At 45.4% G+C, this 27907-nt stretch overlaps 1 protein-coding gene across 1 annotated transcript; it reads right to left on the bottom strand.

The window, feature by feature from the left end:
• Positions 1 to 1395: 1395 nt before the first annotated feature.
• On the bottom strand, positions 1396 to 27907 carry LOC142312414 (uncharacterized). The gene is made up of 4 exons (XM_075351351.1): positions 27561 to 27907; positions 27380 to 27477; positions 27092 to 27182; positions 1396 to 2766 (listed from the first exon to the last, which is right to left on the bottom strand). The coding sequence occupies exons 1-4, from the start codon at positions 27691 to 27693 to the stop codon at positions 1640 to 1642; spliced, it is 1449 nt and encodes a 482-aa protein (XP_075207466.1). The 5' UTR covers positions 27694 to 27907; the 3' UTR covers positions 1396 to 1639.

The raw sequence follows: 27907 nt of genomic DNA on the forward strand, positions 1-27907 counted from the left end.
TTATCTTAGCTGTTTACAAAAACATGTTCAGAAATACGATTATATATATAATATGGGCTGAAAGTGCACACTCCCAGCTGCAATATGAGAGTCTTCACATCCAAATCGGAGAAAGGGTTTAGGAATCAAAGCTCTATAATGCATAGCCTCCTCTTTTTCAAGGGACCAAAAGTAATTGGACAAGGGACTCTAAGAGCTGCAATTAACTCTGAAGGAGTCTCCCTCGTTAACCTGTAATCAATGAAGTAGTTAAAAGGTCTGGGGTTGATTACAGGTGTGTGGTTTTGCATTTGGAAGCTGTTGCTGTGACCAGACAACATGCGGTCTAAGGAACTCTCAATTGAGGTGAAGCAGAACATCCTGAGGCTGAAAAAAAAGAAAAAATCCATCAGAGAGATAGCACACATGCTTGGAGTAGCAAAATCAACAGTCTGGTACATTCTGAGAAAAAAGGAATTGACTGGTGAGCTTGGGAACTCAAAAAGGCCTGGGCGTCCACGGATGACAACAGTGGTGGATGATCGCCGCATACTTTCTTTGGTGAAGAAGAACCCGTTCACAACATCAACTGAAGTCCAGAACACTCTCAGTGAAGTAGGTGGATCTGTCTCTAAGTCAACAGTAAAGAGAAGACTCCATGAAAGTAAATACAAAGGGTTCACATCTAGATGCAAACCATTCATCAATTCCAAAAATAGACAGGCCAGAGTTAAATTTGCTGAAAAACACCTCATGAAGCCAGCTCAGTTCTGGAAAAGTATTCTATGGACAGATGAGACAAAGATCAACCTGTATCAGAATGATGGGAAGAAAAAAGTTTGGAGAAGAAAGGGAACGGCACATGATCCAAGGCACACCACATCCTCTGTAAAACATGGTGGAGGCAACATGATGGCATGGGCATGCATGGCTTTCAATGGCACTGGGTCACTTGTGTTTATTGATGACATAACAGCAGACAAGAGTAGCCGGATGAATTCTGAAGTGTACCGGGATATACTTTCAGCCCAGATTCAGCCAAATGCCGCAAAGTTGATCGGACGGCGCTTCATAGTACAGATGGACAATGACCCCAAGCATACAGCCAAAGCTACCCAGGAGTTCATGAGTGCAAAAAAGTGGAACATTCTGCAATGGCCAAGTCAATCACCAGATCTTAACCCAATTGAGCATGCATTTCACTTGCTCAAATCCAGACTTAAGACGGAAAGACCCACAAACAAGCAAGACCTGAAGGCTGCGGCTGTAAAGGCCTGGCAAAGCATTAAGAAGGAGGAAACCCAGCGTTTGGTGATGTCCATGGGTTCCAGACTTAAGGCAGTGATTGCCTCCAAAGGATTCGCAACAAAATATTGAAAATAAAAATATTTTGTTTGGGTTTGGTTTATTTGTCCAATTACTTTTGACCTCCTAAAATGTGGAGTGTTTGTAAAGAAATGTGTACAATTCCTACAATTTATATCAGATATTTTTGTTCAAACCTTCAAATTAAACGTTACAATCTGCACTTGAATTCTGTTGTAGAGGTTTCATTTCAAATCCAATGTGGTGGCATGCAGAGCCCAACTCGCGAAAATTGTGTCACTGTCCAAATATTTCTGGACCTAACTGTAGGACATTTGTGTAAAAAATATTTCTCTCATTCTAAACATGTCAAGAGTTTCTCCCGTGTGTGAATTAGTCGGTGTTTAGCAAGACTTGATTTATCTGCAAAACATTTCCCACATTCTGGACATGAATATGGCTTCTCCCCTGTGTGAATTCTATGGTGTGTAACAAGATATGATTTTTTATTAAAACATCTCCCACATTCTGAACATGAAAAAGGTTTCTGCCCTGTGTGACTTCTCTGGTGTATAACAAGAGCGGAGTTTTGGTTAAAATGTTTCCCACATTCTGAACATGAATATGGCTTCTCCCCCGTGTGAGTTCTCTGATGTATAACAAGATGTGATTTACAGTTAAAATGTTTATTACATTCTGAACATGAAAACGGTTTCTCCCCTGTGTGAATTATTTGGTGTCTAACAAGACTTGATTTTTGGTTAAAATGTTTCCCACATTCGGAACATGAATATGGCTTCTCACCCGTGTGAGTTCTCTGATGTGAAATAAAATACGATTTGTGTGTGAAACATTTCCCACAGTCTGAACATGAAAAACGCTTCTCCAGCGTGTGAGTTCTCTGGTGTGTAACAAGATTTGATTTCTGGTTAAAATGTTTCCCACATTCAGAACATGAAAAAGGCTCCTCCCCAGTGTGTATTTTTTGATGTGTAACAAGAAATAATTTACTCGTAAAACATCTTCCGCATTCTGAATATAAAAAAGGCTTCTCCCCTGTGTGAAATTTCTGTTGTGCAACAAGAACGGACTTATTTCTAAAACATTTCCCACATTCTGAGCATGAAAATAGCTTCTCCCCTGTTTTCTGGTAACTAACACACTCTGAAGAAAATCTTTTCTCCCTTGTGTAAATACTTTGATGGATTTTTTCATATTCTGAAGTTGAAAATGGCTTCTTTCCTGTAAGAACATTTGGATATTTAATGCTTCTTTTGTGACTATTATTTTTCTTAATAGTCTGTGATGAATCAGAAGGTAGGACCTGTTTAATTGAATCAGATGATAGATCTTTGCTGTAAAGAGATGACGGTGTATCTGAAATAGAGGCATTCCCTTCAGTTATATCTTGTGTGATATCAAGGTCATCTGATGTAAAAATTGAAGATGTCAGTTGTTCATCTGATCTAATGGTACAGTCATCTGCCAAGAATGAAAATTATTTTTAATATAAACACATTTAAGGATATAATTAATAAAATAGCTAATAATTTGCAAGTTATGCAGCAAAATGTAATCATTTACTAAAACAAAGACCGCACACAATCTAACAGTAGACCTCGGAGCGGGAACTAGTAGAACATAGAGTTCAACCCTCTTTTTTCCCTATGCCTCTCAAATAATGGAATAATAAGCCACCAAATAATGTTTTATAAGCCAAAAATATACAGAAAAAAAAAAAAATCGATTCTGTCAGTGGAAAAAAAAGGAGGATTTCCACAATGGTTGTAGATGACGACTCTTGATTATAAAGAAATATGGTTTCATAATTCAATTCAGCAAAATCCCAAAACCAAAAGTCCTCGATGCTTCTCAGCCTTGCAGTGGCCCAAACACTATTAGTATCTACATGTTTGGTATTGCCACAGGGAAGAACCCACATATATATTTACAGAGTGTGTGTCTCATGGAGCAGAAGCTGGGCACTATGTGTTGGACAGTAAATGGCAGGTTTGCAGTTTGCACTCTACAAAATCCACTCCATGTTAATTTCCAGAGACTGCCTGTGGGGTCAAGGAGTCATTTAGACTAAAGCAGAATACGGTAAATGCTATTTACCGACTATATGGCCTAAGCCACACGGCGAGAAAATTGGTGCAAGTGGAGTGCGATAAAAAAATAAAAAAAAGAAATAAAATCGCATTCCACTTGGACCAATTCTAGCCTGTGTGTCAGCGCACATGAGCGATTATTTTCTCAGCCCTAATCGGACCGAGAAAACAATCGCAGCATGCTGCGATTGTTATGCGAGACTCTTTTCTCTTGCACCCATTCAAGTAAATGGGGCGAGAAAAAAAAAAAAAATCATCGCACTGCACTCGCAGTATACCGGTGTACCACGCGTGCAGAGCGAGAATCGCAATAGTCAGCTACGGAGGAGAGAGGGAGAGAAATCCCTCCCTCCCCTCCTCCGTGCCGGCCCGCCCCTCCGCAGCGCTGGCCTGCCCATCCTCATAGCCGGCCCGCCCCCTGCAGCTGCGGTCCGCTCGCACAGTCGGACCGCAGTCACAGGGATACTAGCATGACACTCGGCTCCTGCTGTGCTGCCAGCGCTAGCAGTGTCATGCGAGCATCGCAGTAGTGCCCCGTGTTGACCCGGCCTATGTTGTGGTGTCACTATTTATTTTAGGAGCATCCAAATGCAATGTTTGATCACTTCTAATTGTTGTAAATTTTTACAAAATTCAGATTTTTTTTAAATAAACAGAAAACAAATCAACCTCACATTATAATGGTCTTTCTGGAATGGAATTGAAACACTTTTCCTTTTTATCTTACAGTGAAGTGAATATTTCTAAACTGGAGATGATTAATATAAATATTCCGGGGCTGAAGCCTTGCACATTATTTCTACATTTCCCTTTAAATGGTGGAATGACCACATGAAATATCTAGGGATCACTAAATACTCTCAATTTTTTATCTCTTCTATGTAATATTAAGAGCGATTTTTTTGAACAGGTCAGGGCTCTTCGTTTCATGGTTCAGTAGGGTTAATATGCTGAAGATAGACATATTACCAAGGATACATTACCTCTTCCAGACTATCCCGTTCAACCTACCCATATCTTTCTAAGATTTAAATCTTTTTCTTCCAGGTTCATTTGGGGAACCTTGAGGTCCAGGCTTCCACACTGTCATGGGTATGACAGTAACCAGAAGTAGGGTCACCTCAACTGACTGTTATAATAGGGGCCCTAAACTAATAATGGAGAAGCTCCGCTTCAACCAATAGGGTTGATGCTCAGAACAAAATACTAATATAGTACAAAAATATTTCTAGCACACATAAGAATTCACACAGGATATTATGATATATAATGTATGTTTATCCTGCAAAAAAAAGTTCGGCTCAGTAATGAGCCTTTGTCAAGATAAATTAATCCTTAGGTAGACAAATGAATTCATATTTTGCAGATATAGGGCATAAACAATAAATGATGTAGCCAGGGAATAAGAGGCAAGGAGAGCCAGTGAGACCAGGAAAGGCGAGTGCAATGATCAGTGTCCGGTGTGTAGGCTATCCAATAGCAAACTGTCCCTTATTCCAAATGTATGCCAGCTGACAGAAAGGTCTAGACCGCCAGCGTAGCCCTAACTCCTGAGTAGCCCTGGTCCAACACCCCTGGAAAGGGCCGAAAAAAGAGGAGTGAAAAAAATCCCACAAATACCGACAGACAGGGAATAACGAAGACTTAAACTCACTGTGTGTCGCCCCCGTAGAAGCATCCGAGCTGCTCGGATTCGGGTTCGCTATGGCTCGAGGGTCTCCGGACCCGGGGTCATGCGGAAACTCAAATGAAAGGGGTTTTTTTACAAAGGAGTTGATGTATATATAGTTCGTGACACCACCCGTGGTGTATGGTGATTTGGGAGTACCGCCGCTGCCGTTGGGAGTACCCGGGGTGATGAAGTGGGGCAGCAAGGTGTTGTAGCCCTCCACGGGTAGGATGGATGCCCCGGGACTCGGTGTGAGGTGCCGTGGGATGCAGAGGTCACTCTTGTACTCCGTTGATAAACAGACGCTGAGGCGAGCTCGTCCGGGTCCCGTCCCCTATAGTGTTGCCTGGTGATCCGTGACCTGTCTCCTAGCACTAAGTTTAACTTCAACGTGGTGGCTCAGTAGTATGGAACTTGCCAGGCCCCGCTCCCCACTGTGGCTAAGTGTGTGAGCTTCCTTTCAGGGCTCACGCTTGGTATTTTCTGGACCGTTTTGGATTGGAAAGTCCTATCCCCCTCGTTGCGCTAATGCCCCGATTCTGGAGCGGGTGGGAACAGATTATAAAGGCTCCGTTCTCCTCAGATGAATTGTCGGGTTGCCTGAAGCTACTCCCCGACCTAGAGTCCGTGTACCCCATTGTGCCTTCGGTCCCGGACCAGTGACAGTGCTAGGCTGCCGGCTGTGCTCCTCGACAGGTCCAGGCACCTTGCCACAATCCCCTGCGACCGGGGGTCCGACTCCTCTAGGCCCAGACCACCGTCTGCAACCTAGATAGCTTCTCCAGGAGCCACCGCTCCCGACTTCCTCTCTCTCACCCTCTCTGACTCTCTACTGACTACACTCCTCACCTCCCCTCCGTGACCCCCCAGGTGGGTGACTGACTATTTCATTCAAGCTGTCCACTGGTGTGCCTGGTGGGTGTGGTGCAGGGTGTATCTAGGATTTGATTTGCTGTTGGAGGCAACACTATTAAGAGAGGGACCCAGAACCAAGAGGGAGGTGGAATACCGCACGGAAGGGCAGTTTTTGCAGTACCCTGTGACCACCTGACAGTCCAGGGGCATCACATTCCCCATTGGTTAAACGTAGCTCGTCCTAGAGCTACAGGACATCTAGAGGTTTATTTTTGTAACTGCAAGGAAAAAGGAGATAACATTTTATTTACAGGTTTTTCATCCCACATTAGGGAGGCACATTACTTAAATGTTACTTTAACTTTTAGAGTTCATCCTTTTAACTATGGAACACTACCGGTTATGCTAGTAGCAGAGGCTCAACCTACTCTGTTGCAGCTTTTTCCTGCAACAGTCCAGTCCCAACGTCCCGGATCCCATCAACCCACCACCCAAACAACCTGACCCGCTGTATTCCTATCCGTGGGTTAGTGACCAGGTTAAGGTCACGGGTGTTGAAAAGACGAACCTGGTAGGCACAGGAGGTGCAACTATGTACAATAACACAAGTCCATGTTGGCCACAACCAGTCCCGTGGCCATGGTCTATTTTTACTACTAAAATATATGTATAAAACCGGAGTCCATGCACCTAGTGCAAACATTAAATTAACTTTTCTTAATTTGGTGAGATTCTCTGTTGATTAAACCCGGTATGATTATTCAACATTTTTATTTTTATAAACACTACTACTTATTACTATTCAAGAAAAATAAACTATGGGGGGCGGAGCGATGTAGCTTACCAGAGAGGACGCACAGAGAAGGAGCTCCTCTAATCCTGACTTCATCCTGGCCGTTTAACACCCGGTACCTGATCCGACAACCTGCCCACCAGCTGCTGTGACAAGGGACGTCACCTGGAGACTGTCGGTCCCCATCGGTGCTATTTATCTTTTAATCCTGCAGGCGCAGACTAATCTCCTGAGGCTGCAGCACGTGGAGCGGCAGCCATCTTCCCCGCTGCCGGCACCTTCAGGGAGCGGCGCTGTGTGACTCCAGAGAGCAAGGAGGAGTGCAGGAAACATACCCTGAGGGACGATCCAGGAGCAGAGGCATTGTCTGGGGGCTGGCTGTTCCACTGGAGCTGCTCCCTGAGCCCTGCACAACATCACTGAATCCCCTGGGGCTGGAGCGTGGGACGCAGTGGCCATCTTCTCTGCGACCTGCAGCTGCATGGTGAGCGACGGCGTGTGACTCCAGGAGCGGAGAGGAGCAACAGGCATATACCCACAGAGGAAGACCCGGGAGCGGTGAGCACAGGGAGTTATCTCCCCCTTAGCTGTGTATCTGGCAATCAGTGAGCAGCACACTTAGAGCCGGCGGCTGTGCAGGAGACATTAACCCCTAGGGTGCTGGAGGGTTTGGAGTGTGAGCCTTGAAAGACAGGCCCTGCAGACTCTCTGACACATGAAAACATAGGAGAGACATATATTGAAGTCCCCACGCTGTGCAGGCCTGCATCATCCTGATAAATATACTCTGAGTGCTGTGCTGCCCTGGGACTCCCTTCATTGTTATTTTACAATATAAAAGTTGCAGTTTTCTGGCTCTCTGGAAGAGGTGGGCAAGTGGAGACGGACATATTATTAAATATACATTGCAGAGGCACGGATTTGGACGCACAGGGGCACGATAAGAGAGGGGTGCAGAAGTGGCAAACCCCCAGTGAATCAACATGAGTCCCCCTAAACAAAGTGGAGCTATTGATAAGCTTAAAGAGTACGCAAGGGGTGGTCAGGCAGATACCCCTAAAGCCAGGAGAACTACCACTCAAGCACCATTGCCTGACGGGTCAGAAGATCAAGATGATTTAACCCTGAGGCAGGTGTATGAACAGCTTCTACAAGCAATTTCTACAAGCAATAGCTCCCTCACAGGGAAGATTGAGGAGGTACACTCAGAGGTGGGCCGCTTGCGTCAAGACATGCAATCCCTGAGGGCCCGAACAACAGAAGTTGAGACACGAGTGTCAGAACTGGAAGATCAAATAAAACCACTTAAAACTAAAATGACTACAATGGCCGGATCAACAAACGCATGGCGCCAGAAAGCAGATGATCTAGAGAATCGCATGCGTCGAAACAATATACGGATCATAGGACTGCCAGAACACTCAGAGGGTCAGCATCCGGAACGGTTCCTGGAGGAGTGGCTGAAATCTAATCTTGGGAACGAGTTCTCCTCGACGTTTGCGGTGGAGAGGGCGCACAGAGTTCCAATGAGACCTCCTATTCCAGGTGCACCGCCGCGTCCCTTCTTAGCAAGGATGCTCAACTGCAGAGATAGAGACACAGCACTCCGCCTAGCCCGACAAAAGAGCCCACTTAAGTTTAACAACGTTACACTCTCAATCTTCCCAGACTTTTCGGTGGACCTCCAGAAACAGAGGGCCCACTTCATGGATGTGAAGAAAAAATTAAGGGAGCGAAACATCATCTATTCTATGCTATACCCTGCCCGGCTCCGCATAGTGCATGAAGGGTCGTCTCTGTTTTTCACTACACCTGCTGAGGCTGAGGACTGGTTACAGTTACACCCGAGACCTAAGGGGCAGAAGCAATGAGGCTACGTCTACTAAGTGACATTTGCTGAGCCCCCTGGTGCCCTTCATCTCCCATTAAAGCTTGAAGCCCCCTTTGGAGAAAGACAAGACTTCTCCGTGCCTTGAGTGATGGAGGAATTGGCCAGGAGTTGGTTCCTGTGAGATGGGAGCCCTATTTTGTGCACTCTAATACCACCTATACCAGGACACTGCATTCAGTGGTGGTATCCCCATTGATGTTTGAAATGTTTTACAGGACTTATCGGAAAGGTCCTGAAGTTCGATATTGTTTTTCTATGTTTACAGCTGCTATTGCATTAACTTTATTTCTTTGCAGAGATAGGCTTAAAACTATTGGTGGGTTAACCGCATCTAGTTGCGGGGTGAAACGCGCCTTATACTTGGGATCCTGGTTCTATAAAAAGATTTATATGATATGGGGTCAGAGATGATAGTTATGACCTGGAATGTCAGAGGCCTTAAGTCTCCCAAAAAACGTATCAAGGTATTTTCCCAAATTAAGCAAATCAGAGCTCAGCTGGTGGCACTAGTAGAAACTCACCTCACACGAGACACAGCCAGACTAGTAAACAAACCATGGGTACAATGGTCGACGCATGCGTTCCACACCACCTACTCCAGAGGAGTCTCTATATTGGTCCATAAAAACATACGATGGGAAGCAAAGGTGGTAAGGCGTGACCCGGAGGGGCGGTTTGTGTTTATATATGCGTCTATAGATTCTAGAGATTATGTGCTACTATGCATTTATAACCCCCCACCGGCTCGCGTTTCCGTTCTTAAACAGGCACTGAGCTTTGCCCTCAGCTACCCAGATGCATATGTGTTATGCATGGGGGATTTTAACCTTGTGATGAATGAGGAGCAGGACAGGTTTCGGGTAGATGGGGGGAGACAACAATCGACCCCGGATTCGACTGACTTACAACAATGCGTGGAGGGAGGCGGGTGGATAGACCTTTGGCGACTCAGACATCCTAACACTCGAGAATACACATGTCACTCCTCCACTAGACGTACGCTGTCCAGACTGGATTATATTTTTGGGTCAAGCAACATCGCGACCTCGGTGGATGAAGTGGTACACGGGGTCAGGGGCATATCAGATCATAGCCCAGTGATCCTCACTCTTAAGACTAATCAAAATGTTAGCAAACCCTTTTGGAGGTTAAACCCCTTTTGGTTGAAATTAATTGATCAAAGCGATAGGACCCGGACCCAAATAGAAGATTTTCTAAAAATCCACCCTAAACCCTGGAATATTAACTTGGTGTGGGATACTCTCAAGGCTTACCTTCGGGGGTGTCTTTCTTCAACCATAACATATCTTAAAAGAGCGACTAGAAATGAGGATGACATGGTGGAGGGGAGACTTAAGGACTTAGAGGCAGAATATATTACAGCCCCAACCGATGGGAACAGAGCAGCCTGGATGCATTCATACAGGCTGTATATGCAACACTGTGAGACCAAGTCCAAACGCAAACTGTTCTTCACTCGACAATCTTACTTTGAGCTTGGAAACCAGTCCAGTAAATTACTGGCATATATGGTTCGGCAACATAACACCTCAAATACAGTACTAGGTATACGGAGGGCGGACGGCTCCACAGCCACATCCCCTGAAGATATCTTGGAGTGCTTCCATGAATATTATAAAACCCTATATACTTCTGGAAGCCCTCATGGAGTTCAAAGCTGTGGGGAATATCTATCGGATTTGGAGTTTCCCACTTTGAGCAGATCGCAACGTGAGTCTCTGGAGGCGGACATCACACTGGACGAAGTGATTACAGCCATCTCAGATATGGCTAGGGGGAAATCTCCGGGTCCAGACGGTCTCCCCATAGAATTCTATAGTAAATATTGTGATGTATTGGCCCCGATTTTATTAGATGTTTTCTCTCATTTCTCAATCGGTGACTCTCTACCTGCCTCCTTGTACGAAGCGCACATAGTTGTGCTGAGGAAGGAGGGTAAAGACCCATTCGAATGCGGCTCATACCGCCCTATATCCTTAGTCAATGTGGATTATAAGATCTTTACCAAAATATTGGCGTCCAGGCTCAATTCAGTTATATTGAGTATAGTTCACCCAGATCAAACAGGATTTATGCCTGGAAAAAACACCTCGATAAATATAAGACGGGTCCAGTCCATAGTACAATATAGTACATTGTTCCAGGAAAATGAGTGGGCCTTGGCCTCGCTGGATGCGGCCAAGGCATTTGACTCGGTAGAATGGCCATTTTTGTTTGCCTGCCTCCAGAGATTCGCCTTTGGGCCTAGATTCAGCAATTGGATTCATATATTGTATAGGTCCCCGACGGCCAGGGTACTGGTCAATGGCATTATATCTGAACCTTTCTCACTGAGACGGGGCACGAGACAGGGATGCCCTCTGTCTCCAGCATTGTTTACACTAGTTATTGAAGCTTTGGCAATTAGAATTCGCTCTCATCCACAGATCACTGGAATCACTATAGCCGACCGCACAGATCAAATAGGATTGTATGCGGATGACATGGTTGTCTTTTTGGACAGAGTACAAGAGACCTTGCCTGTGGTTATAGATACTATAGATAAATTTGGGGAGTTTTCGGGACTGCACATCAATTGGGATAAGTCGGCTCTGATGCCATTAACACAGGGGTCTAGAACTTCAATGGAGGGTAGGTCACCTCTGCAAGTGGTGACTAGCTTCAAGTACCTGGGAATACACATACAGAAGGACCATACACTAGACTATCAGACGTGTATAACACCACTCCTGGAACACGTCAAACTTAAATATAACTCGTGGAGCAAGTTACCCCTGTCGGTAGTTGGCAGAATCAACTTAATCAAAATGATATTACTTCCAAAACTCAGTTACACACTACAACATAGTGCAGTATCAGTACCCAAATCCTTCTTCTCTACGCTGAACTCGCTTACTACTTCTTTCATATGGGGGAGATCCAGACCCAAACTCCGGTTATCCATTTTACAGAGATCCAAGAGACTGGGAGGGATGGCTTTACCGGAGTTCTTCCTGTACTATCTGGCGGGGCAGCTTAAAGCACTAGTGGCCTGGATGCCTGGTTGTCAACTGCCGAACTCCGAGAGTCACTTGGCACACGCGGCCGGGACTGACTGTTTGGTGGGTTTTTTGGAATCAGATGGACTGAGAATATCACGGCAACTACCCCTCCTCAAGCTGGCAAGATTGGTCTGGCGACAAGCTAAGAGAGTGGCACATTTTGAGGGAGTGGTGGCGGAACTCCCACTATGGGGGAATAGCCACTTCCATACTCTGAGAGATCACCCCTCAGCACAATTTTGGATCACTCACAATGTCATTACACTGGGTGATCTATATGCCCCGGGAACCACAACCTTCAAATCCTTTGACCAGATCCAAACTGAATGTAATATCCCAAGGTCGCAATTTTTTAGATACCTGCAGATTCGTACAGCGATTCAGTCCCATATGCAGAAAATTGGAACGGGGAAACTGATATCAACACTCCCGATGATAGGTATCCTAAAATCACAGGGACCTCGGGGTTTAATCTCAGCCATATATACTTACCTGTTGTCGGTGGGGGTGGAGTCGGACCCCTTGCCAGCCCAGGATAGATGGAGATCTCTAATTCCCTCTCTACAGGGAGAGGAATGGGAAGAGATATTGGAATCTCCGACTGCGGTATCCCCTTCGGTTAATAATAAGTTGATTCAATGTTACATTGTTCACCAGGCATACCTTACTCCAACTCGATTATTTAGTATGGGCCGTTCTCGTACATCGGAGTGCCCGAGGTGTCATCTCTCAGGGGCAAATTTCATACATATGATCTGGAGCTGTCCTAATATATCCTCGTATTGGAGGGGAGTGACATCTCTGCTATCATTGATTGTGTCAATTCCTGTTTCATGCGACCCATTGATATGCCTATTTGGGGTAATGGAGGAAGAGTCCTGGGATCATTATATGATAACATTCCTCAGAGGGGCATTATTTTTGGCTAGAAAAGTAATAGCCTTGCGGTGGATGGGGGATTCGAGTCCAACTGTGAGGTCCTGGGTTAAATTAGTCAATGCAACTATAGTCTATGAGCGGGTGGTATACTACAATAGGGGGTGCCCGGAAAAATTTAACAAAATTTGGGGTCTATGGAACTCTTCTCCAGACACACTTACAGAGGCTTAGAGGAATCTATGCGAATAGAGGTGGTTCCCACTAGATGTTGGGAGATGGAAGCTATCCTACGGTATCTTGCGGTAAGGTGATGCAATGTAGCTGTTGTTGTTCTTTCTTTTTCACCTTTTTATTCCCTTTTCTACCCTGTTTCTTAAAATATGGTCATGCTGATCATTAGAGCTGTTCTTATGCTTAATATAAAACTGTATATATATGCAAATGATAAGAAGAATGGATAATACTATTTTATCTTGAGTACAACAGATACTATGGACTCTATATGATTCTTCAGTGTTGTGAACGTATAGCACTATCCATGTACTAAGCTATTTCTCACATTGTAAATGTCAGCTATACCATGTTTGAAACTGTTAATAAAACGAAGTTAAAAAAAAAAAAAAAATAAAAATAAACTATGGAAAATAATAAAGGAAAATACAAATTTTCTTTTAACATTCCTACTTTAAATGGCCAGGTCCCGTAGCCATGCTTCCTTGCGGCTACGCGCCACGGACGCCGGCAAGAACTCCTCCTCAACCATCACTTGCTTGGTTACATCCAGGGCGTACCAGCCCCGCTCTCCACAATGCTGGGTATACATAACCCTATCATCCAGCTCCAGATTCCGCCCAGGGTGTTCCCTGGGAGGTGCTGTACCACATCCTACTGGGACACAAACACCTCAGCTGTGAGGCCCGCTTCCCGGATGAATCCCCATCCCTGGTCGGGGTCAAAATAATCCACGAGGCCACGGCACTGCGGACCTCGGACTCGGGAAGCGGCATTTCTCACCTGGTCCTTCTCTTTTTGGGTACAAGTAGCAATCTCCCGTCGTCGCCGGTCTCGTGTTGTCATCTCCTGATATAGCTTTTGCTGGTGTCGTTCCCAGTAGGGGGCGTCAGCGTCCGGCCTCGCCTCCCTTGCTGACATTGGTTGTAGATGTACTCCTGCGGCCCCAACAGCCGCTGGGATGCTGCACGGTGGCGGAACCGGTAGCTCCACAGGTTCCGCCCTCGCCACTTCATGAAGAAGGTCCGACTGCTTCGCAGAGGGGTGCAGAGTCCGGGTGCTCCGTTTCAAGGTACGGGCCCAGTGATGCGGCCGGGTTTGGTCGGGGTGACCGCTGTCGTCATCTGGTCGAGTGACTGGGCGGGGAGCTCCGCAGCTGGCTTCTCATACATTGGGGCTAAAAGGTTCCGCTGCCTGGGTTGGGATAGGTAGTTCAGCGTCCGCCGAGGATGGCGGTGGTAAAGTGCTTGCCGTGAGCGGGGGCGGGCAGGATCCCACAGCCGCATCGGCCGAATTAGTGGAATCAACTGGGACTGGGTAAACGCTTATCCGCTCCTCTCGTGGGATTTCGATCTCACAGGCTCGCACCGCCACTGCCAGGCTCCTCATCTCTTCTCTCCAGTGGTCCAGTATGAAGAGGAATTGCGTCCGCATCCTCCTGCAAGGTTGCTCCGTCTCTTGCTCGATCCAGTTCGCGGTTTCGGGAGCAGCACGCTCCGGTGACCAGTCTCGCGCAGCCACCATCTTTCCTCTGCGGGGTCCAGGAATGTTATGGCAGAGTCCTGGCGTCCCTGCTTCCGCTAGTACATGCCGTTACGCCCACCACTCACTGCTGTGTTGTTGCCCTCTGGGAACTTCCGGTTCCGGGCTGACCCTCAGGACGAAGGGCGGAGCTTCTGCTTCGCGCGCTTTTGGTCGATAAGATGGCGTTTTGGCACCAAAGATGGCAGAAATGGCGGGAAACAGGATTTTTGACTCGCGGTTTGGACTTTCAAGGCACACGTTACCCAGGTAAGGGGGTCCTGCTCGGGTCCTGTTCGTGACGCCAGGAATTTGAGGTGTGCCACCCCCGTGGAAGCAGCCGAGCTGCTCGGATCAGAGTTCGCTGTGGCTCGAGGGACTCCGGACCCAGGGTGGTGCGTCAACTCAAACGAAAGGGGGTATTTACAAAGGAGTTGATGTATAGTTCGTGACGCTACCCGTGGTGTATGGTAATTTGGGAGTACCGCCGCTGCCGTTGGGAGCACCCGGGGTGATGAAGTGGGGCAGCAAGGTGTCGTAGCCCTCCACGGGTAGGGGGGGATGCCCCGGGACTCTGTGTGGGGTGCCGTGGGATGCAGGGGTCACTCTCGTACTCACTCAGTTGATAAGCAGACGCTGACAACCGGGTAAACCAATTCTCCGGGTACCGCTGCCGCTGAGGGGAGCTCGTTCGGGTCCCATCCCCTATAGTGTTGCCTGATGATCTGTGACCTGCCTCCTGGCACTAAGTTTAACTTCAACGTGGTAGCCCAGTAGTATGGAACTTGCCATGCCCCGCTCCCCACTGTGGCTAAGTGTGTGAGCTTGCTCTCAGGGCTCACGCTTGGGATCTTCTGGACCGTTTTGGATTGGAATGTCCAATCCCCCTCGTTGCGCTAATGCCCCGATTCTGGAGCGGGTGGGAACAGATCCTAAAGGCTCCGTTCTCCTTAGGTCAATTGTCGGGTTGCCTGAAGCTACTCCCCGACCTAGGGTCCGTGTACCCAGTCGTGCCTTCAGTCCCGGACCGGTGACAGTGCTGTGCTGCCGGCTGTCCTCCTTGACAGGTTCAAGCTCCTTGCCACAATCCCCTGCGACCGGTGGGTCCGACTCCTCTAGGCCCAGACCACCATCTACAACCTAGATAGCTTCTCCAGGAGACACCGCTCCCGACTTCCTCTCTCTCACCCTCTCTGACTCTCTACTGACTACACTCCACACCTCCCCTCCCTGACCCCCCAGGTGGGCGACTCTATTCCACTCAAGCTGTCCACTGGTGTGTCTGGTGGAGGGTGTATCTAGGATTTGATTTGCTGTTGGAGGCAACACTGTTAAGATAGGGACCCAGAACCAAGAGGGGGTGGAATACCACATGGAAGGGCCGTTTGTCCAGTACCCTGTGATGACCTGATAGTCCAGGAGCATCAAATTTGCAAACACACACAGGGAACACGAGAATACATGCTCAGGGAGAAATAAAGTACAGGGAGGAAATACACAAACAACAAGGATATTTCCACAGCACACCAAATAGCATACAGCAGTTCACCAAGAACAGGATCACCACGCACCAGACCGATAACGCTGGAGCAAAGCTAGAGCCATCTTCGGCATGTGAGTTACTTATTATATGGCAGAGGCAGCTGTGATAGGACCTCAGCAACCTGTGACCCCAGCAACAATTCATCAGTCAGCAGGAATTAACTCCTGCTAAACCGAAGACCAGAGTGCACTAAACAGACGACGCCCGACTCTGGCTGAGCAAATGTGAATAGAGTCTGCAGTCACCATGACACCTAGTGAGTAAGGGGCAGAACACCGCATTCAGACATATACTCAGTATTGATGCGCTCTAGGGCACTAGGAGGGGAGGGACAGGTGTTCCAGATTTTGGTATATCATAAAGCCTCCATGCTTAATTGTATTTTAAATATAATCATAAATCCTTCCAACAAAATATGGACTGAGCTGGAAGAATCTGTCAGAGCTGGGCTCTCTTTACTCTCAGGTAGATGTGGTGGATCGGCCGATTCTGAGTGTGACGCTTCAACAAACCAAGACAGAGACGTCTGTAATCTGTCAAAAATCAATCTAACACTGTATATTGAAAGGTTATATCGGGCTTTTATACCCTTTGAGCTGATTACATAATATAAGACGTGATATAATTGCACAATTTTAGGTGGTTACCAAATATCATAGGTCAAGGTTAATCTTTGTTAGGGTATGTGCGCACATTGCTTTTTACCTGCTTTTTTGCTGCTTTTTCTTCTGCGCTGTTTAATGCCAAAATGGATGTGTTCTTCTATTCAAGCAAAGTCTATGGGAATTTGGGTTTCTTGTTCACACTATGTTGTTCAAAATGCTGCCTTTTTGTGGCAGAACTTTGGTCAAAAACTCAGCTTTGCAGTGCAAAAACCCAAATGGCAAAAACAATTGACATGTTGCTTCTTTGAAAAGCTGAGTTTTTGACCAAAGTTCTGCCTCAAAAAGGCAGCATTTTGAACAACATAGTGTGAACAAGAAACCCAAATTCCCATAGACTTTGCTTGAATAGAAGAACACATCCATTTTGGCATTAAACAGCGCAGAAGAAAAAGCAGCAAAAAAGCAGGTAAAAAGCAGGTAAAAAGCAACGTGCGCACATACCCTTATACTTCTGGGAGATAAACAAAGAACTGTCCAAAATTAGGTTCCCAGGAAATAATATGCCAGAAATATGACAGGAAGGTATGTGAAGGAGTACAGGTTTCAAGGATACAGAGGAGTAAATGGATATAATTATAATAGAAATGAATTCCTATTATTTATATTCCTCTGGGATTCATAATTCTGATACAGATTCATAAATCTAATATATATTCTTTATATGATTTATATGTATATTAATATATATATATTCATTATATAATCTTATATCAGATTAATCTTAATATATCTTCTATACCTGGCCCTATGCCTCCGTTCATACGGGATTCAGAGGATGCTAATACTTTTAGATTTCTGGGATCTTTTGAACATCCTATCTCCCAGATGAGGCATGTTACTTCAGCACTAGGCTTGCAGCCCATGGAGAACCTAATATCGCCAGGTCTCTCTTACAGTCAGGCCTGGATGGATTACAGTCACATATCTGGTCTCTTCCATTCAATCCCAAGTCAAGAGAACAGAGAACATTAATGAAGTTTGAAAAACTTTGGATCAAAGAGTAAGCTCCTTCTCATTGTGTTTCTCTGCGGAGTAGGTTGTTAATGGAAGCAGAAAGCTTAAATTCCCTGGCTCCATTTCAGGGGACATGGGAACGGGAGCTCAATAGATCATTTTTTCCTGCCGAATGGGATGAGATCTTTACCCTTAGGGCAGAGTCACAGTAACGTAAAGCGTTCGATGCGAGAGCACTGAATGTGATATGCTAATGACCCTCGGCTCCTGCTCTGCTGCGGGCGTGAGCTGAGTGTCATGCAACTGTGATCTGATCCTGTAATTGGATCACAGCTGCAGAGGAGAGGGAGAGAGTGATCTCTCCATCTCCTCCATTGTCAGCCTGTGCGTATGTTGCACTGCACTTTCATGTCATCAGAGTGCAGTCCAATGTTTTATTCGTATCCATAGACTTGTATGGGTGTGAGTGATGCGAGACTCTGATACAATCGCAGCATGCTGCGATTTTTTTCTTCAGTCCGATTAAAGCTGAGGAAAAACTCACAGATCTGAGCTGCAGCATTGTCTTAAATGGGGCCGAGTGCAATATGACATTTTCTCGCATTGCACTTGTGCAAGTCATATGCCAGTGTGACTCTGCCCTTACTTATAAGATCTCCATATCTTGTCACTCCCGAGAGTATACGATCTTGTCCAGGTGGTATAGGACCCCAAAGCGAATTCATCATATGTTCCCTGGTACATCTGGTAAGTTTTGGAGATGGGATTCAGATGTGGGCAATATGACCAATCTTTGGTGGGCCAAGTTTAGGACTCAATCTTTGACCTCTTTAATAAACTCTTTGGTACAACACTACAGGAATCTCCAGAAGCAGCGTTACTTTCAGTATTTCCAATGTCAATTTCATCCATCAAGAAAGGTGTCTTTTGAATATCTCTGACAGCAATGAGGAAAGTCATCCCTAGACACTGGAGATCATCCTCTCCCCACTAAGCTGGAATGGGCTGAATCTGTGGACTGTATATTGTTAGAAGATTTAGTAATTTCAGATGATTGTCTCCGTTCTGAGTCTTATGAATATGAGGACATGGTTACCCCGGTCTTCCTTTAGCTCTCCTGACTTTGGGACTTGGTTAACCAATCCATGTTATATCTAGTAATGATAAGGCTTTTTCTACTTGAATTGGTGCTTTTCTTTCCCTATTGTGCTTCCTAATGTGTGACCATATTTTATGATGTGGGTTCTTCTTTCTACCCCCTAATCCCTTTTGTAAGAATGTTCTGTCTGTTTTTTTTATTGGAACATATGGTTGTTAAAAATATTTGTTAATTATTGAATAACGAAATAAAACCTTAATGGTGACATGGTGGCTCAGTGGTTAGCACTACAGTCTTGCAGCACTGAGGTCCTGGGTTCAAATCCCACCAAGGACAAGATCTGCAAGGAGTTTGTATGCAGCACTGTGGAGTCGGTAACCAAACCGTCGACTCAGACTCCTCAATTTCCCTTGCTCCGACTCCACGACTCCGACATATATTGCTTATAGTTAAGTGAAAAATGTATTGTAGTACAATGTGAACATCAGACATTGTGTCATAAAAATTATTCAATAATCAAGATATTTAGATCGAAAAATACGGTATTTTATGTTCTGACTATAAGACACTTTTTTTCCCCCCAAATGTTGAGGGAAAGTGGGGGGTGCGTCTTATCGTCTGAATATAGGGCTGCGGGGAATGAGGGTCATCAGGGCACGAGCAGGCTGCAGCAGCGCCTGCCACGACCATGTGGGCCCGCTCATTACATATGCACGCCCATCATCCCGCCCATCTCTCAGCGTTGAAGCCGGCGACAGATGGGTGGGGGATGCGCGCATATTAAACAGCCTGCCCGCATGATCACCCCTGCCAACTACAGCCTGGAGTGATTATGTGCGGCTGTATTCACTTGCCCCCGCGCATCATCAGCGCAGGGTGCAGTGAATCAGTACACTCACTGTTCCCCTGCAGCCTCGCGATCGCCTCCTGTCTGACGGCCGCGCGGTGTGGAGACTAGCTGTGCTCACAGCGATAACGTCTACGCTGTGCGCATGTGTCCACACAGCCGCGTCGCCGGCACAGACAGGAAGACATCGCATGCTGCAGGTTTCGTGGCCGGCTCCACACAGCGCTGCCGGCACAGACGGGAGGAGGAGCGATGCTGCGTGGAGCGAGGAAAGGTGAGTGTAAACGTTTGTTTATTTTTTTTGTGTGCCACAGGATGCAGGACATATAGGAGGATGGGGGTATATGAGCAGGATGATGGGCATATAGCTGGATGATGGGGGGGTATATGAGCAGGATGATGGGGGGGTATATGAGCAGGATGATGGGGGGGGTATATGAGCAGGATGATGGGGGGGGTATATGAGCAGGATGATGGGGGGGGTATATGAGCAGGATGATGGGGGGGGTATATGAGCAGGATGATGGGGGGGGTATATGAGCAGGATGATGGGGGGGTATATGAGCAGGATGATGGAGGGGTATATGAGCAGGATGATGGAGGGGTATATGAGCAGGATGATGGAGGGGTATATGAGCAGGATGATGGGGGGGTATATGAGCAGGATGATGGGGGGGGTATATGAGCAGGATGATGGGGGGGTATATGAGCAGGATGATGGGGGGGTATATGAGCAGGATGATGGGGGTATATGAGCAGGATGATGGGGGGGTATATGAGCAGGATGATGGGGGGGTATATGAGCAGGATGATGGCATATAGCAGGATCATGGGGGGTATATGAGCAGGATGATGGGGGTATATGAGCAGGATGATGGGGAGGTATATGAGCAGGATGATGCGGGTATATATGAGCAGGATGATTGTGTATATAGCAGGATGGGAGCACATACCAGGATGGAAGTATATAGCAAGATGGGGCTATACCAGGATAAGGGTCATTTATATATTAATATATTACACACATATATATATATATATATATATATATATATATATATATATATATATATATATATATATATATATATATATATATATATATATATATATATATATATATATATATATATATATATATATATATATATATATATATATACACACACACACACACACGGCAGGAGGATCATTACCAGGATGGGGTACCTTAGAGAATTTGGGGACATTACCCCCATAACAGTGTCAGCAGCAGATCCTCGCCCCATAACAGTGTGTAATCACCACATTGTTTGCTTAAAATTTTATTTTCCTATTTTCCTTCTCTAAAACCAGGGTGCGTCTTATGGTCCAGTGCGTCTTATAGTCCGAAAAATATGGTATATTTATTTTAATACAACTTGAGAACACAAAAAAACTGTAATAAATTGTATATATGTAATACACAGTAGATTACATATATAGCTATATCATATTGACTTATTGTATTACATATTTACAATTTATTAGTTTTTTGTGATCTACAGTTGTATTACAATATATTTTATGTTCTAAATATCTTGATTATTGTATCATAAAAATGATTAAATGTCTAATGTTCACATCGCACTACAATAAATTTTTCACTTAAATATAAGCATTATACTAAATGTTATTATTTAGTATGTTTTTGTTGAAAACTGTTTTTTGCCACTTACATAGTGATATATATAACACTATGTAATACACTATGTAAGTGGCAAAAAACAGTTTTCAACAAAAACATACTAAATAACATTTGTGCAGTCCATGAATTTGTTGTAAGAAATAGAATTGCCTCAATCAGATCCTCCTTCATAGGCTAGAAACACATCTATGCAAGTAAAATCGGTCCGAGTTAGCTGAAAAAAACTCGGCTGATTTTAGTTCACGTTAGGTGCGAGTGCAACGCAAGTGCGATGCTATTTCTGAATAAATTAATGATTTGGCTAGCGTGTGTAATGCGTGTGTGTTCCTTTTTTTTCCTCAGCAGCTGTCATCTGCCATTGAGCTCTGCTACATGGCCGCTGACAGCAGACACAGCCAGAGCGATGTAGCAGAGCTGAATAGCCGCTGACAGCAGACACAGACAGAGCCGCACGATCAGAATGAAGTCGGATGAACGTCACCCGACTTCATTGTCATCCTGCGGCTCTGTCTGTGTGGCATGCCCTGATTTCGGTCACCGATGAAGATCTCACCGGTGACTGCAAATCCCCTGAGTGACCGCAGTGAGCCGCGCTATCAGCGGTGCCATCACTGAGGTTACCCGCGGCCACAGCAGAAGTCCTCACGCTGAGAGCAGTGGCCGCGAGTGACCTGAGTGGCGTCATCGCTGATAGCGCGACTCACTTCAGTCGCTGCGGGGAGCTCACAGAGAGCGGTCGAGCTCTGTGACCGCTCTCTGTCAGCTTCTGATGTAGCAGAGCTGACAGCGGCGAGGGACCTCCGTGGATTACGTCGGACAAGGATGGGTTTTTTGCGTACTTAAAAAAGTGGTGAACGAGGGGCTTTGTTATTGTTTATTATTTCAAATAAAGGATTTTTTCACTGTGTGTGTTTCTTAACTTTAATTTACAGGTTAATCATTGGGGGTTTCTCAGACGCCTGCAATGATTAATCTAGGATTTAGTGGCAGCTATGGGCTGCCATTAAATCCTTATTATCCCGATTGCCAGTGCACGAGGGCAAATCGGGAAGAGCCGGGTACAGTCCCAGAACTGTCGCATATAATGTATGCAGCAATTCTGGGCGGCTGCTGGCTGATATTGTTAGGCTGGGGGGCTCCCCATAACGTGGAGCTCCCCATCCTGAGAATACCAGCCTTCAGCCGTATGGCTTTATCTGGCTGGTATTAAAATTGGGGGGGACCGCACGCCGGTTTTTTAAATTATTTATTTATTTTACTGCACAGCATAGACACACCCACCGGCGGCTGTGATTGGTTGCTGTGAGACAGCTGTCACTCTGCGTGGGGGCGTGTCTGACTGCAACTAATCATAGGTGCCGGTGGGCGGTGTAAAGCAGGGAACACGAGATTGTTTAATGAGCGGCCGGCTTTTTCAAAAGAGGAGAAGCCGCCGGAGCAGTGTGAACGCCGTGCAGCGCCGCACTGGTGATCGGGGATCGGTGAGTATGAGAGAGGGGGGGGGGGGGGGAGAGGGATAGACCGACATGGACAAAGAGACAGAGATAGTGACCGACCGACAGACCGAACGAGAGAATAGAGAGCGAGAGGGAGAGACCGACTGACAGAGAATAGTGATTGACAGACATTGTGACATCACTCGTTTCCAGTGTTTTAGGAAACATGCGAGAAATGTATTTAGAAAATCGGATGTCACTAGGATGGTGTGAGTACCGTCCCGTGACATCCGATTTTTTTTACACGCTCCCATAGACTTGCATTGGAGAGACTCGCAGTAGAAACTCGCAAAAAAGCAGCATGGACTGAGGAAAAAAAAACAAAAACGCAAATGCGAGCTGAATCATTCACTAACATGTGTCTGATTCCAATGCGAGATTTTCTCGCATTGCTCTACTGCGAGAAACTCGCAAGTGAGAAGCAGCCCATAGATGACCTCAAATCTGACCTAATAATTTTAAGGCTAGAGAACAACCACTCTACAGTAACTTGGGTTGGAGGCAAAGCCATAACCACATGGGCAACATCTCTAACAATCTCCGGGTATAAAGGAATTGCCTCATGCACAGTCAGTTTTGATGAACAGTTGCATTTTTCTATTATTTGAGAGCAAGTGAAAAATTTTACTAAAATCTGGTCAATCTGCTGCTATAGGACACGGAGGGAAATCTTTTTCCTTGCGGCAATGCTTAGTCTGCTCCATGTCATCCAAATACTTGCCAAAGTTAAATCCTCATCTGATGAGGATGAAGATATGGCAGCAGTAGCACTGTCAGGCCCCAAGTCCTCTTCTGCCTGGCAGTCCTGTAGCCGCTCATCCTAACTGCTACCTCACTCAAAGCTTCTTTTCCTTTAGTAAGCTGTTGATCATCAAGCAGTACAGTCATGGCCAAAAGTTTTGAGAATGACACCAAAATTATTTTTTCACATGATCTGTTGCCCTCTGGTTTTTAATTGTGTTTGTCTGATGTTTACATCACATACAGAAATATAATTGCAATCATATTATGAGTACCAAAAGGTTATATTGACAGAATGAGTTAATGCAGCAAGTCAATATTTGCAGTGTTGACCCTTCTTCTTCAGTACCTCTGCAATTCTCCCTGGCATGCTCTCAATCAACTTCTGGAGCAAATCCTGACTGATAGCTGTCCATTCTTGCATAAGCAATGCTTGCATTTTGCCAGAATTTGTCGGTTTTTGTTTGTCCACCCGTCTCTTGATGATTGCCCACAAGTGCTCAATGGAATTAAGATCTGGGGAGTTTCCAGGCCATGGACCGAAAATCTCTATGGTTTGTTCCATGAGCCATTTAGTGATCACCTTTGCTTTCTGGCAAGGTGCTCCATCATGCTGGAAAAGGCATTGTTGGGCGCCAAACTGCTCTTGGACAGTTGGGAGAAGTTGCTATTGGAGGACATTCTGGTACCATTCTTTATTCATGGCTGTGTTTTTAGGCAAGACTGTGAGTGAGCCGATTCCCTTGGCTGAGAAGCAACCCCACACATGAATCGTTTCAGGATGCTTAACAGCTGGCATGACACAAGACTGGTGGTAGCGCTCACCTTTTCTTCTCCTAATAAGCTGTTTTCCAGATGTCCCAAACAATCGAAAAGGGGATTCATCTGAGAAAATGACTTTACCCCAGTCCTCAGCAGTCCACTCCCTGTACCTTTTGCAGAATATCAGTCGGTCCCTGATGTTTTTTCTGGAGAGAAGTGGCTTCTTTGCTGCCCTCCTTGAAACCAGGCCTTGCTCAAAGAGCCTCCGCCTCACAGTGCGTGCAGAAGCACTCACACCAGCCTGCTGTCATTGCTGAGCTAGCTCGGCACTGCTGGTAGTCCGATCCCGCAGCTGAAACAGTTTTAAGATACAGTCCTGACGTTTGCTGGTCCTTCTTGGGCGCCCCGGAGCCTTTTTGGCAACAATGGAAGCTCTCTCATTGAAGTTCTTGATGATGCGATAGATTGTTGACTGAGGAGGTGCAATCTTTGTAGCTGCGATACTCTTCCCTGTTAGGCCATTTTTGTGCAGAGCAATGATGGATGCACGTGTTTCTTTAGAGATAACCATGGTTAACTGAAGAGAAACAATGATACCAAGCACCAGCCTCCTTTTAAAGTGTCCAGTGGTGTCATTCTTACTTAATCATGACTGAATGATCGCCAGCCCTGTCCTCATCAACACCCACACCTGTGTTAATGGAACAACCACTAAAACAATGTTAGCTGCTCCTTTTAAGGCAGGAATGCAATGCTGTTGAAATGTGTTTTGGGGGTTAAAGTTCATTTTCTTAGCCAATATTGACTTTGCAAGTAATTGCTGTTAAGCTGATCACTCTTTATGACATTCTGGAGTATATGCAAATTGCCATTAGAAAAACTGAAGCAGTAGACTTTGTAAAAATTAATATTTGTAGCATTCTCAAAACTTTTGGCCATGACTGTATACGATGACTTGGGTCCACAAACAGCTGCCAGAAGAATTTTATTTTCCAATAGCTGTGTCGCTTTCCGTTTCATTGAAGCAGAAATGCAATCTGCGATTAAACCTCCTCTTTGGGACAGGAAAAATAGCATGTTCTTCCACTCCCTTATGAAAATGCCAGGAGTTAAATCCTCAGCTTGTAATTTTTTGGTCACGGTAAATGGGTGATTAAGCAATTCCTTCAATTCAGCCACCTGTGTCCATTGACCTTCATTTAAGGTTACTTGAGGGTTCACCATATCTATAAAGAAACGATTTTAGTTCACGCAATCGCTCAGTCATTAAATAAGTGCTGCCTCACCGAGTGGCTTGATCAACAATTGCCCCTCTCCCAGCACGTCTTTTCAAGATGGAATCAATTTTAAGGGTTCTGGCAGCAATAACCAATTTTCTCACTTTTCCAATCTCATTTCCATCATGTCCGACTAGTTTCACATATCCGGCTTTTCGCCGGTTTGGTGGATGCGGCGCACGCCAGTACGATACAGTACAGTGGCAGCGCCGCAACTTCCTGGTTACATGACAGCATGTGACCGGCATTTGTCGCGCTGCCACTGTACTGTATACACTGTACTGGAGTGCACCGCATCTGCCAAACCGGTGAAAGGCCGGATGTGTGAAATCGGGGTCCTTTTTGCAGACTAGCTCTTATTGCCAGCTGCAGCGTGTGCACAACACAGCGCATGTGATGAATATGAAATTGTTTTGAAGCAGCTTCATCAAGATCATCTAATCCTAAAGTATCATTTTGCTGTTCTTCTGTTGTAATATCTGTTTGTTCCTCAGTTACATGAACAGCACTGTGGCTCCATCTCACATATACTGAATCCTAAATTTTCTTCTAGATGTTGTTCATTACTCTCATTCATCAGTGTAATTGTACTTATGTTTGAAGCATTGTTCGTTACAATAGCAAGAACCTGTTCTTTTGAGTTTGTAATCTTGCAGAACTTTTTCCACTAAGGCCTGGAGACACTGGTCGGTGTGATGAGCTTTACTATCTTTTACTGCCAGTGTCTTGGTAACAATTTCTTTATTGTCACAAACATATCGAACATTGATGGCAAAATAAATCAGGGAAATACAGTGACTCTGGCACCCAGCAAAGGCAATGGGTGAAAAGATAGGACATTCAGACACAGCGTTTTGTGAGGATCCGTTTTTGTGCTCAAAAACAGATCCTCACAAAGAATGAGCAGTCAGTTTGTGGCATTTTTCTAATCTGCTTTTGCTATTGAAAGCATTATTTATGAGCTCAAAAACCATTCAGGTGATGCAGTTTTTTAAAAAGCTGATCTGCTTTTGCAGCTGACAAACGTATCCTCAAAAAACGCAGCAAAAAGCTGTGTGTGAATGTAGCCTTAGATCAGGAATAGAACAGCCATTTATAGGACAATTCATAACTTTCCCAAATTCCTATGAAAAAATATTCATCACATTCTGCATTGCACTACTGTCACCAATTTATTATATATTTTAGGAGTCGGTGCATTTTATACCGACTCCACCAAAATTAGCTCCGACTCCGACTCCACATCCCTGTTTGTATGTTTTCTCCATGTTTGCGTGGGTTTCCTCCGGGCTCTCCAGTTTACTCCCACACTCCAAAGACATACAGACAGGGAGTCATAGGGCCAGATAGGGATGGTGAGCCCCAATGGAGACAGTGTTGCCAATGTATGTAAAGCGCTGTGGAATTAATAGCGCTATATAAATGAATATTATTATTGTTCCATAAACAATAAGAAATAATTATAAATTCTGCTAATAAAACCTTCTCCTATAAGAAAATGAGAGAAGGATCCAATTTATGGTAATTTACAGGAGAACGTCTTCTAATTTCAGGGGATCTCACCGCAACAAAAGGGCGTCCAGTGCCCAAAATAATATGGCCAGTATTGGCTGGAGGAGAATGGGGTGGTCTGGAAGCAGAATGGTGACCATTTGAGATGGCCGGACTACAACCCTGATAAAGCAGCCACAGCCGGTGACTGAGAAGAATCTGTGACTTCTCTGCATTTAGTGGTCACTACTCACCTGGGCGGTTATCTGTAGGAATCCCCTCTTTACTCCGCTCATCTCCCCTCACATATGTCTCTGTAGTATTAATATGGGGCAGATCTTCCCCCTGAAACAAATATTGTAAAAGTCACAGACAGATGGAGAAGTCCCATCTATGATCAGCTCTAATCCTGCCATCTCCACCGCTCTCATTACACAAGTATAACACATATAATACTGGAGGATAAAACAAGACTGAGCACAAGACCTTCACAGCCGTCTACACATCATAGGGAGATTTCATGGCACCTTCTCTCCATCTACCTCATGATCCTGAGGAACATCGGGGTCTTCTTCTTTACAGTCCTGTGGGAGAAGAGGACGGGGACATCTTTCTGGTGTTGTCCTCTTACTGGATAGACCTGGAGGAGACACATACAGGGACTGGATTAATTCCTTACATACAGATAATTATAGGCCGTGTGTATTTAGTCCTGTCTATTACCTGGTGATGTGAGGGGCTGGGGATCCTCCATCATGACGTCCTTGTACAGATCTTTGTGTCCTTCTAAATACTCCCACTCCTCCATGGAGAAATAGACGGTGACGTCCTGACACCTTATAGGAACCTGACACATACAATGATACCGTCACCCCCGATCCCTTCATAGCGTTACTGTATAATGTCCCAGCATTCCCAGCAGTGTCACCTCTCCAGTCAGCAGCTCAATCATCTTGTAGGTGAGTTCTAGGATCTTCTGGTCATTGATGTCCTCATGTATCGGGGGGTGAGGTGGAGGCCCCGTGATTGGGCTCAGGGGTCTTCCCCATCCCTCAGACACAGGGGCCTGA

Source organism: Anomaloglossus baeobatrachus, chromosome 5 (assembly GCF_048569485.1).
Source record: "Anomaloglossus baeobatrachus isolate aAnoBae1 chromosome 5, aAnoBae1.hap1, whole genome shotgun sequence".
NCBI lineage: Eukaryota > Metazoa > Chordata > Amphibia > Anura > Aromobatidae > Anomaloglossus > Anomaloglossus baeobatrachus.

Bases quoted from the DNA above. Each gene is read 5' to 3' on its own strand.
- LOC142312414 (XM_075351351.1), bottom strand. From the start codon at position 27,693: ATGTGTCAGGTTCCTATAAGGTGTCAGGACGTCACCGTCTATTTCTCC. The intron at 27,478-27,560 runs GTAATAGACAGG...TGTCTCCTCCAG, and splicing joins CCAGCCCCTCACATCACCAG to GTCTATCCAGTAAGAGGACA. The intron at 27,183-27,379 runs GTAGATGGAGAG...TATTTGTTTCAG, and splicing joins ATGTTCCTCAGGATCATGAG to GGGGAAGATCTGCCCCATAT.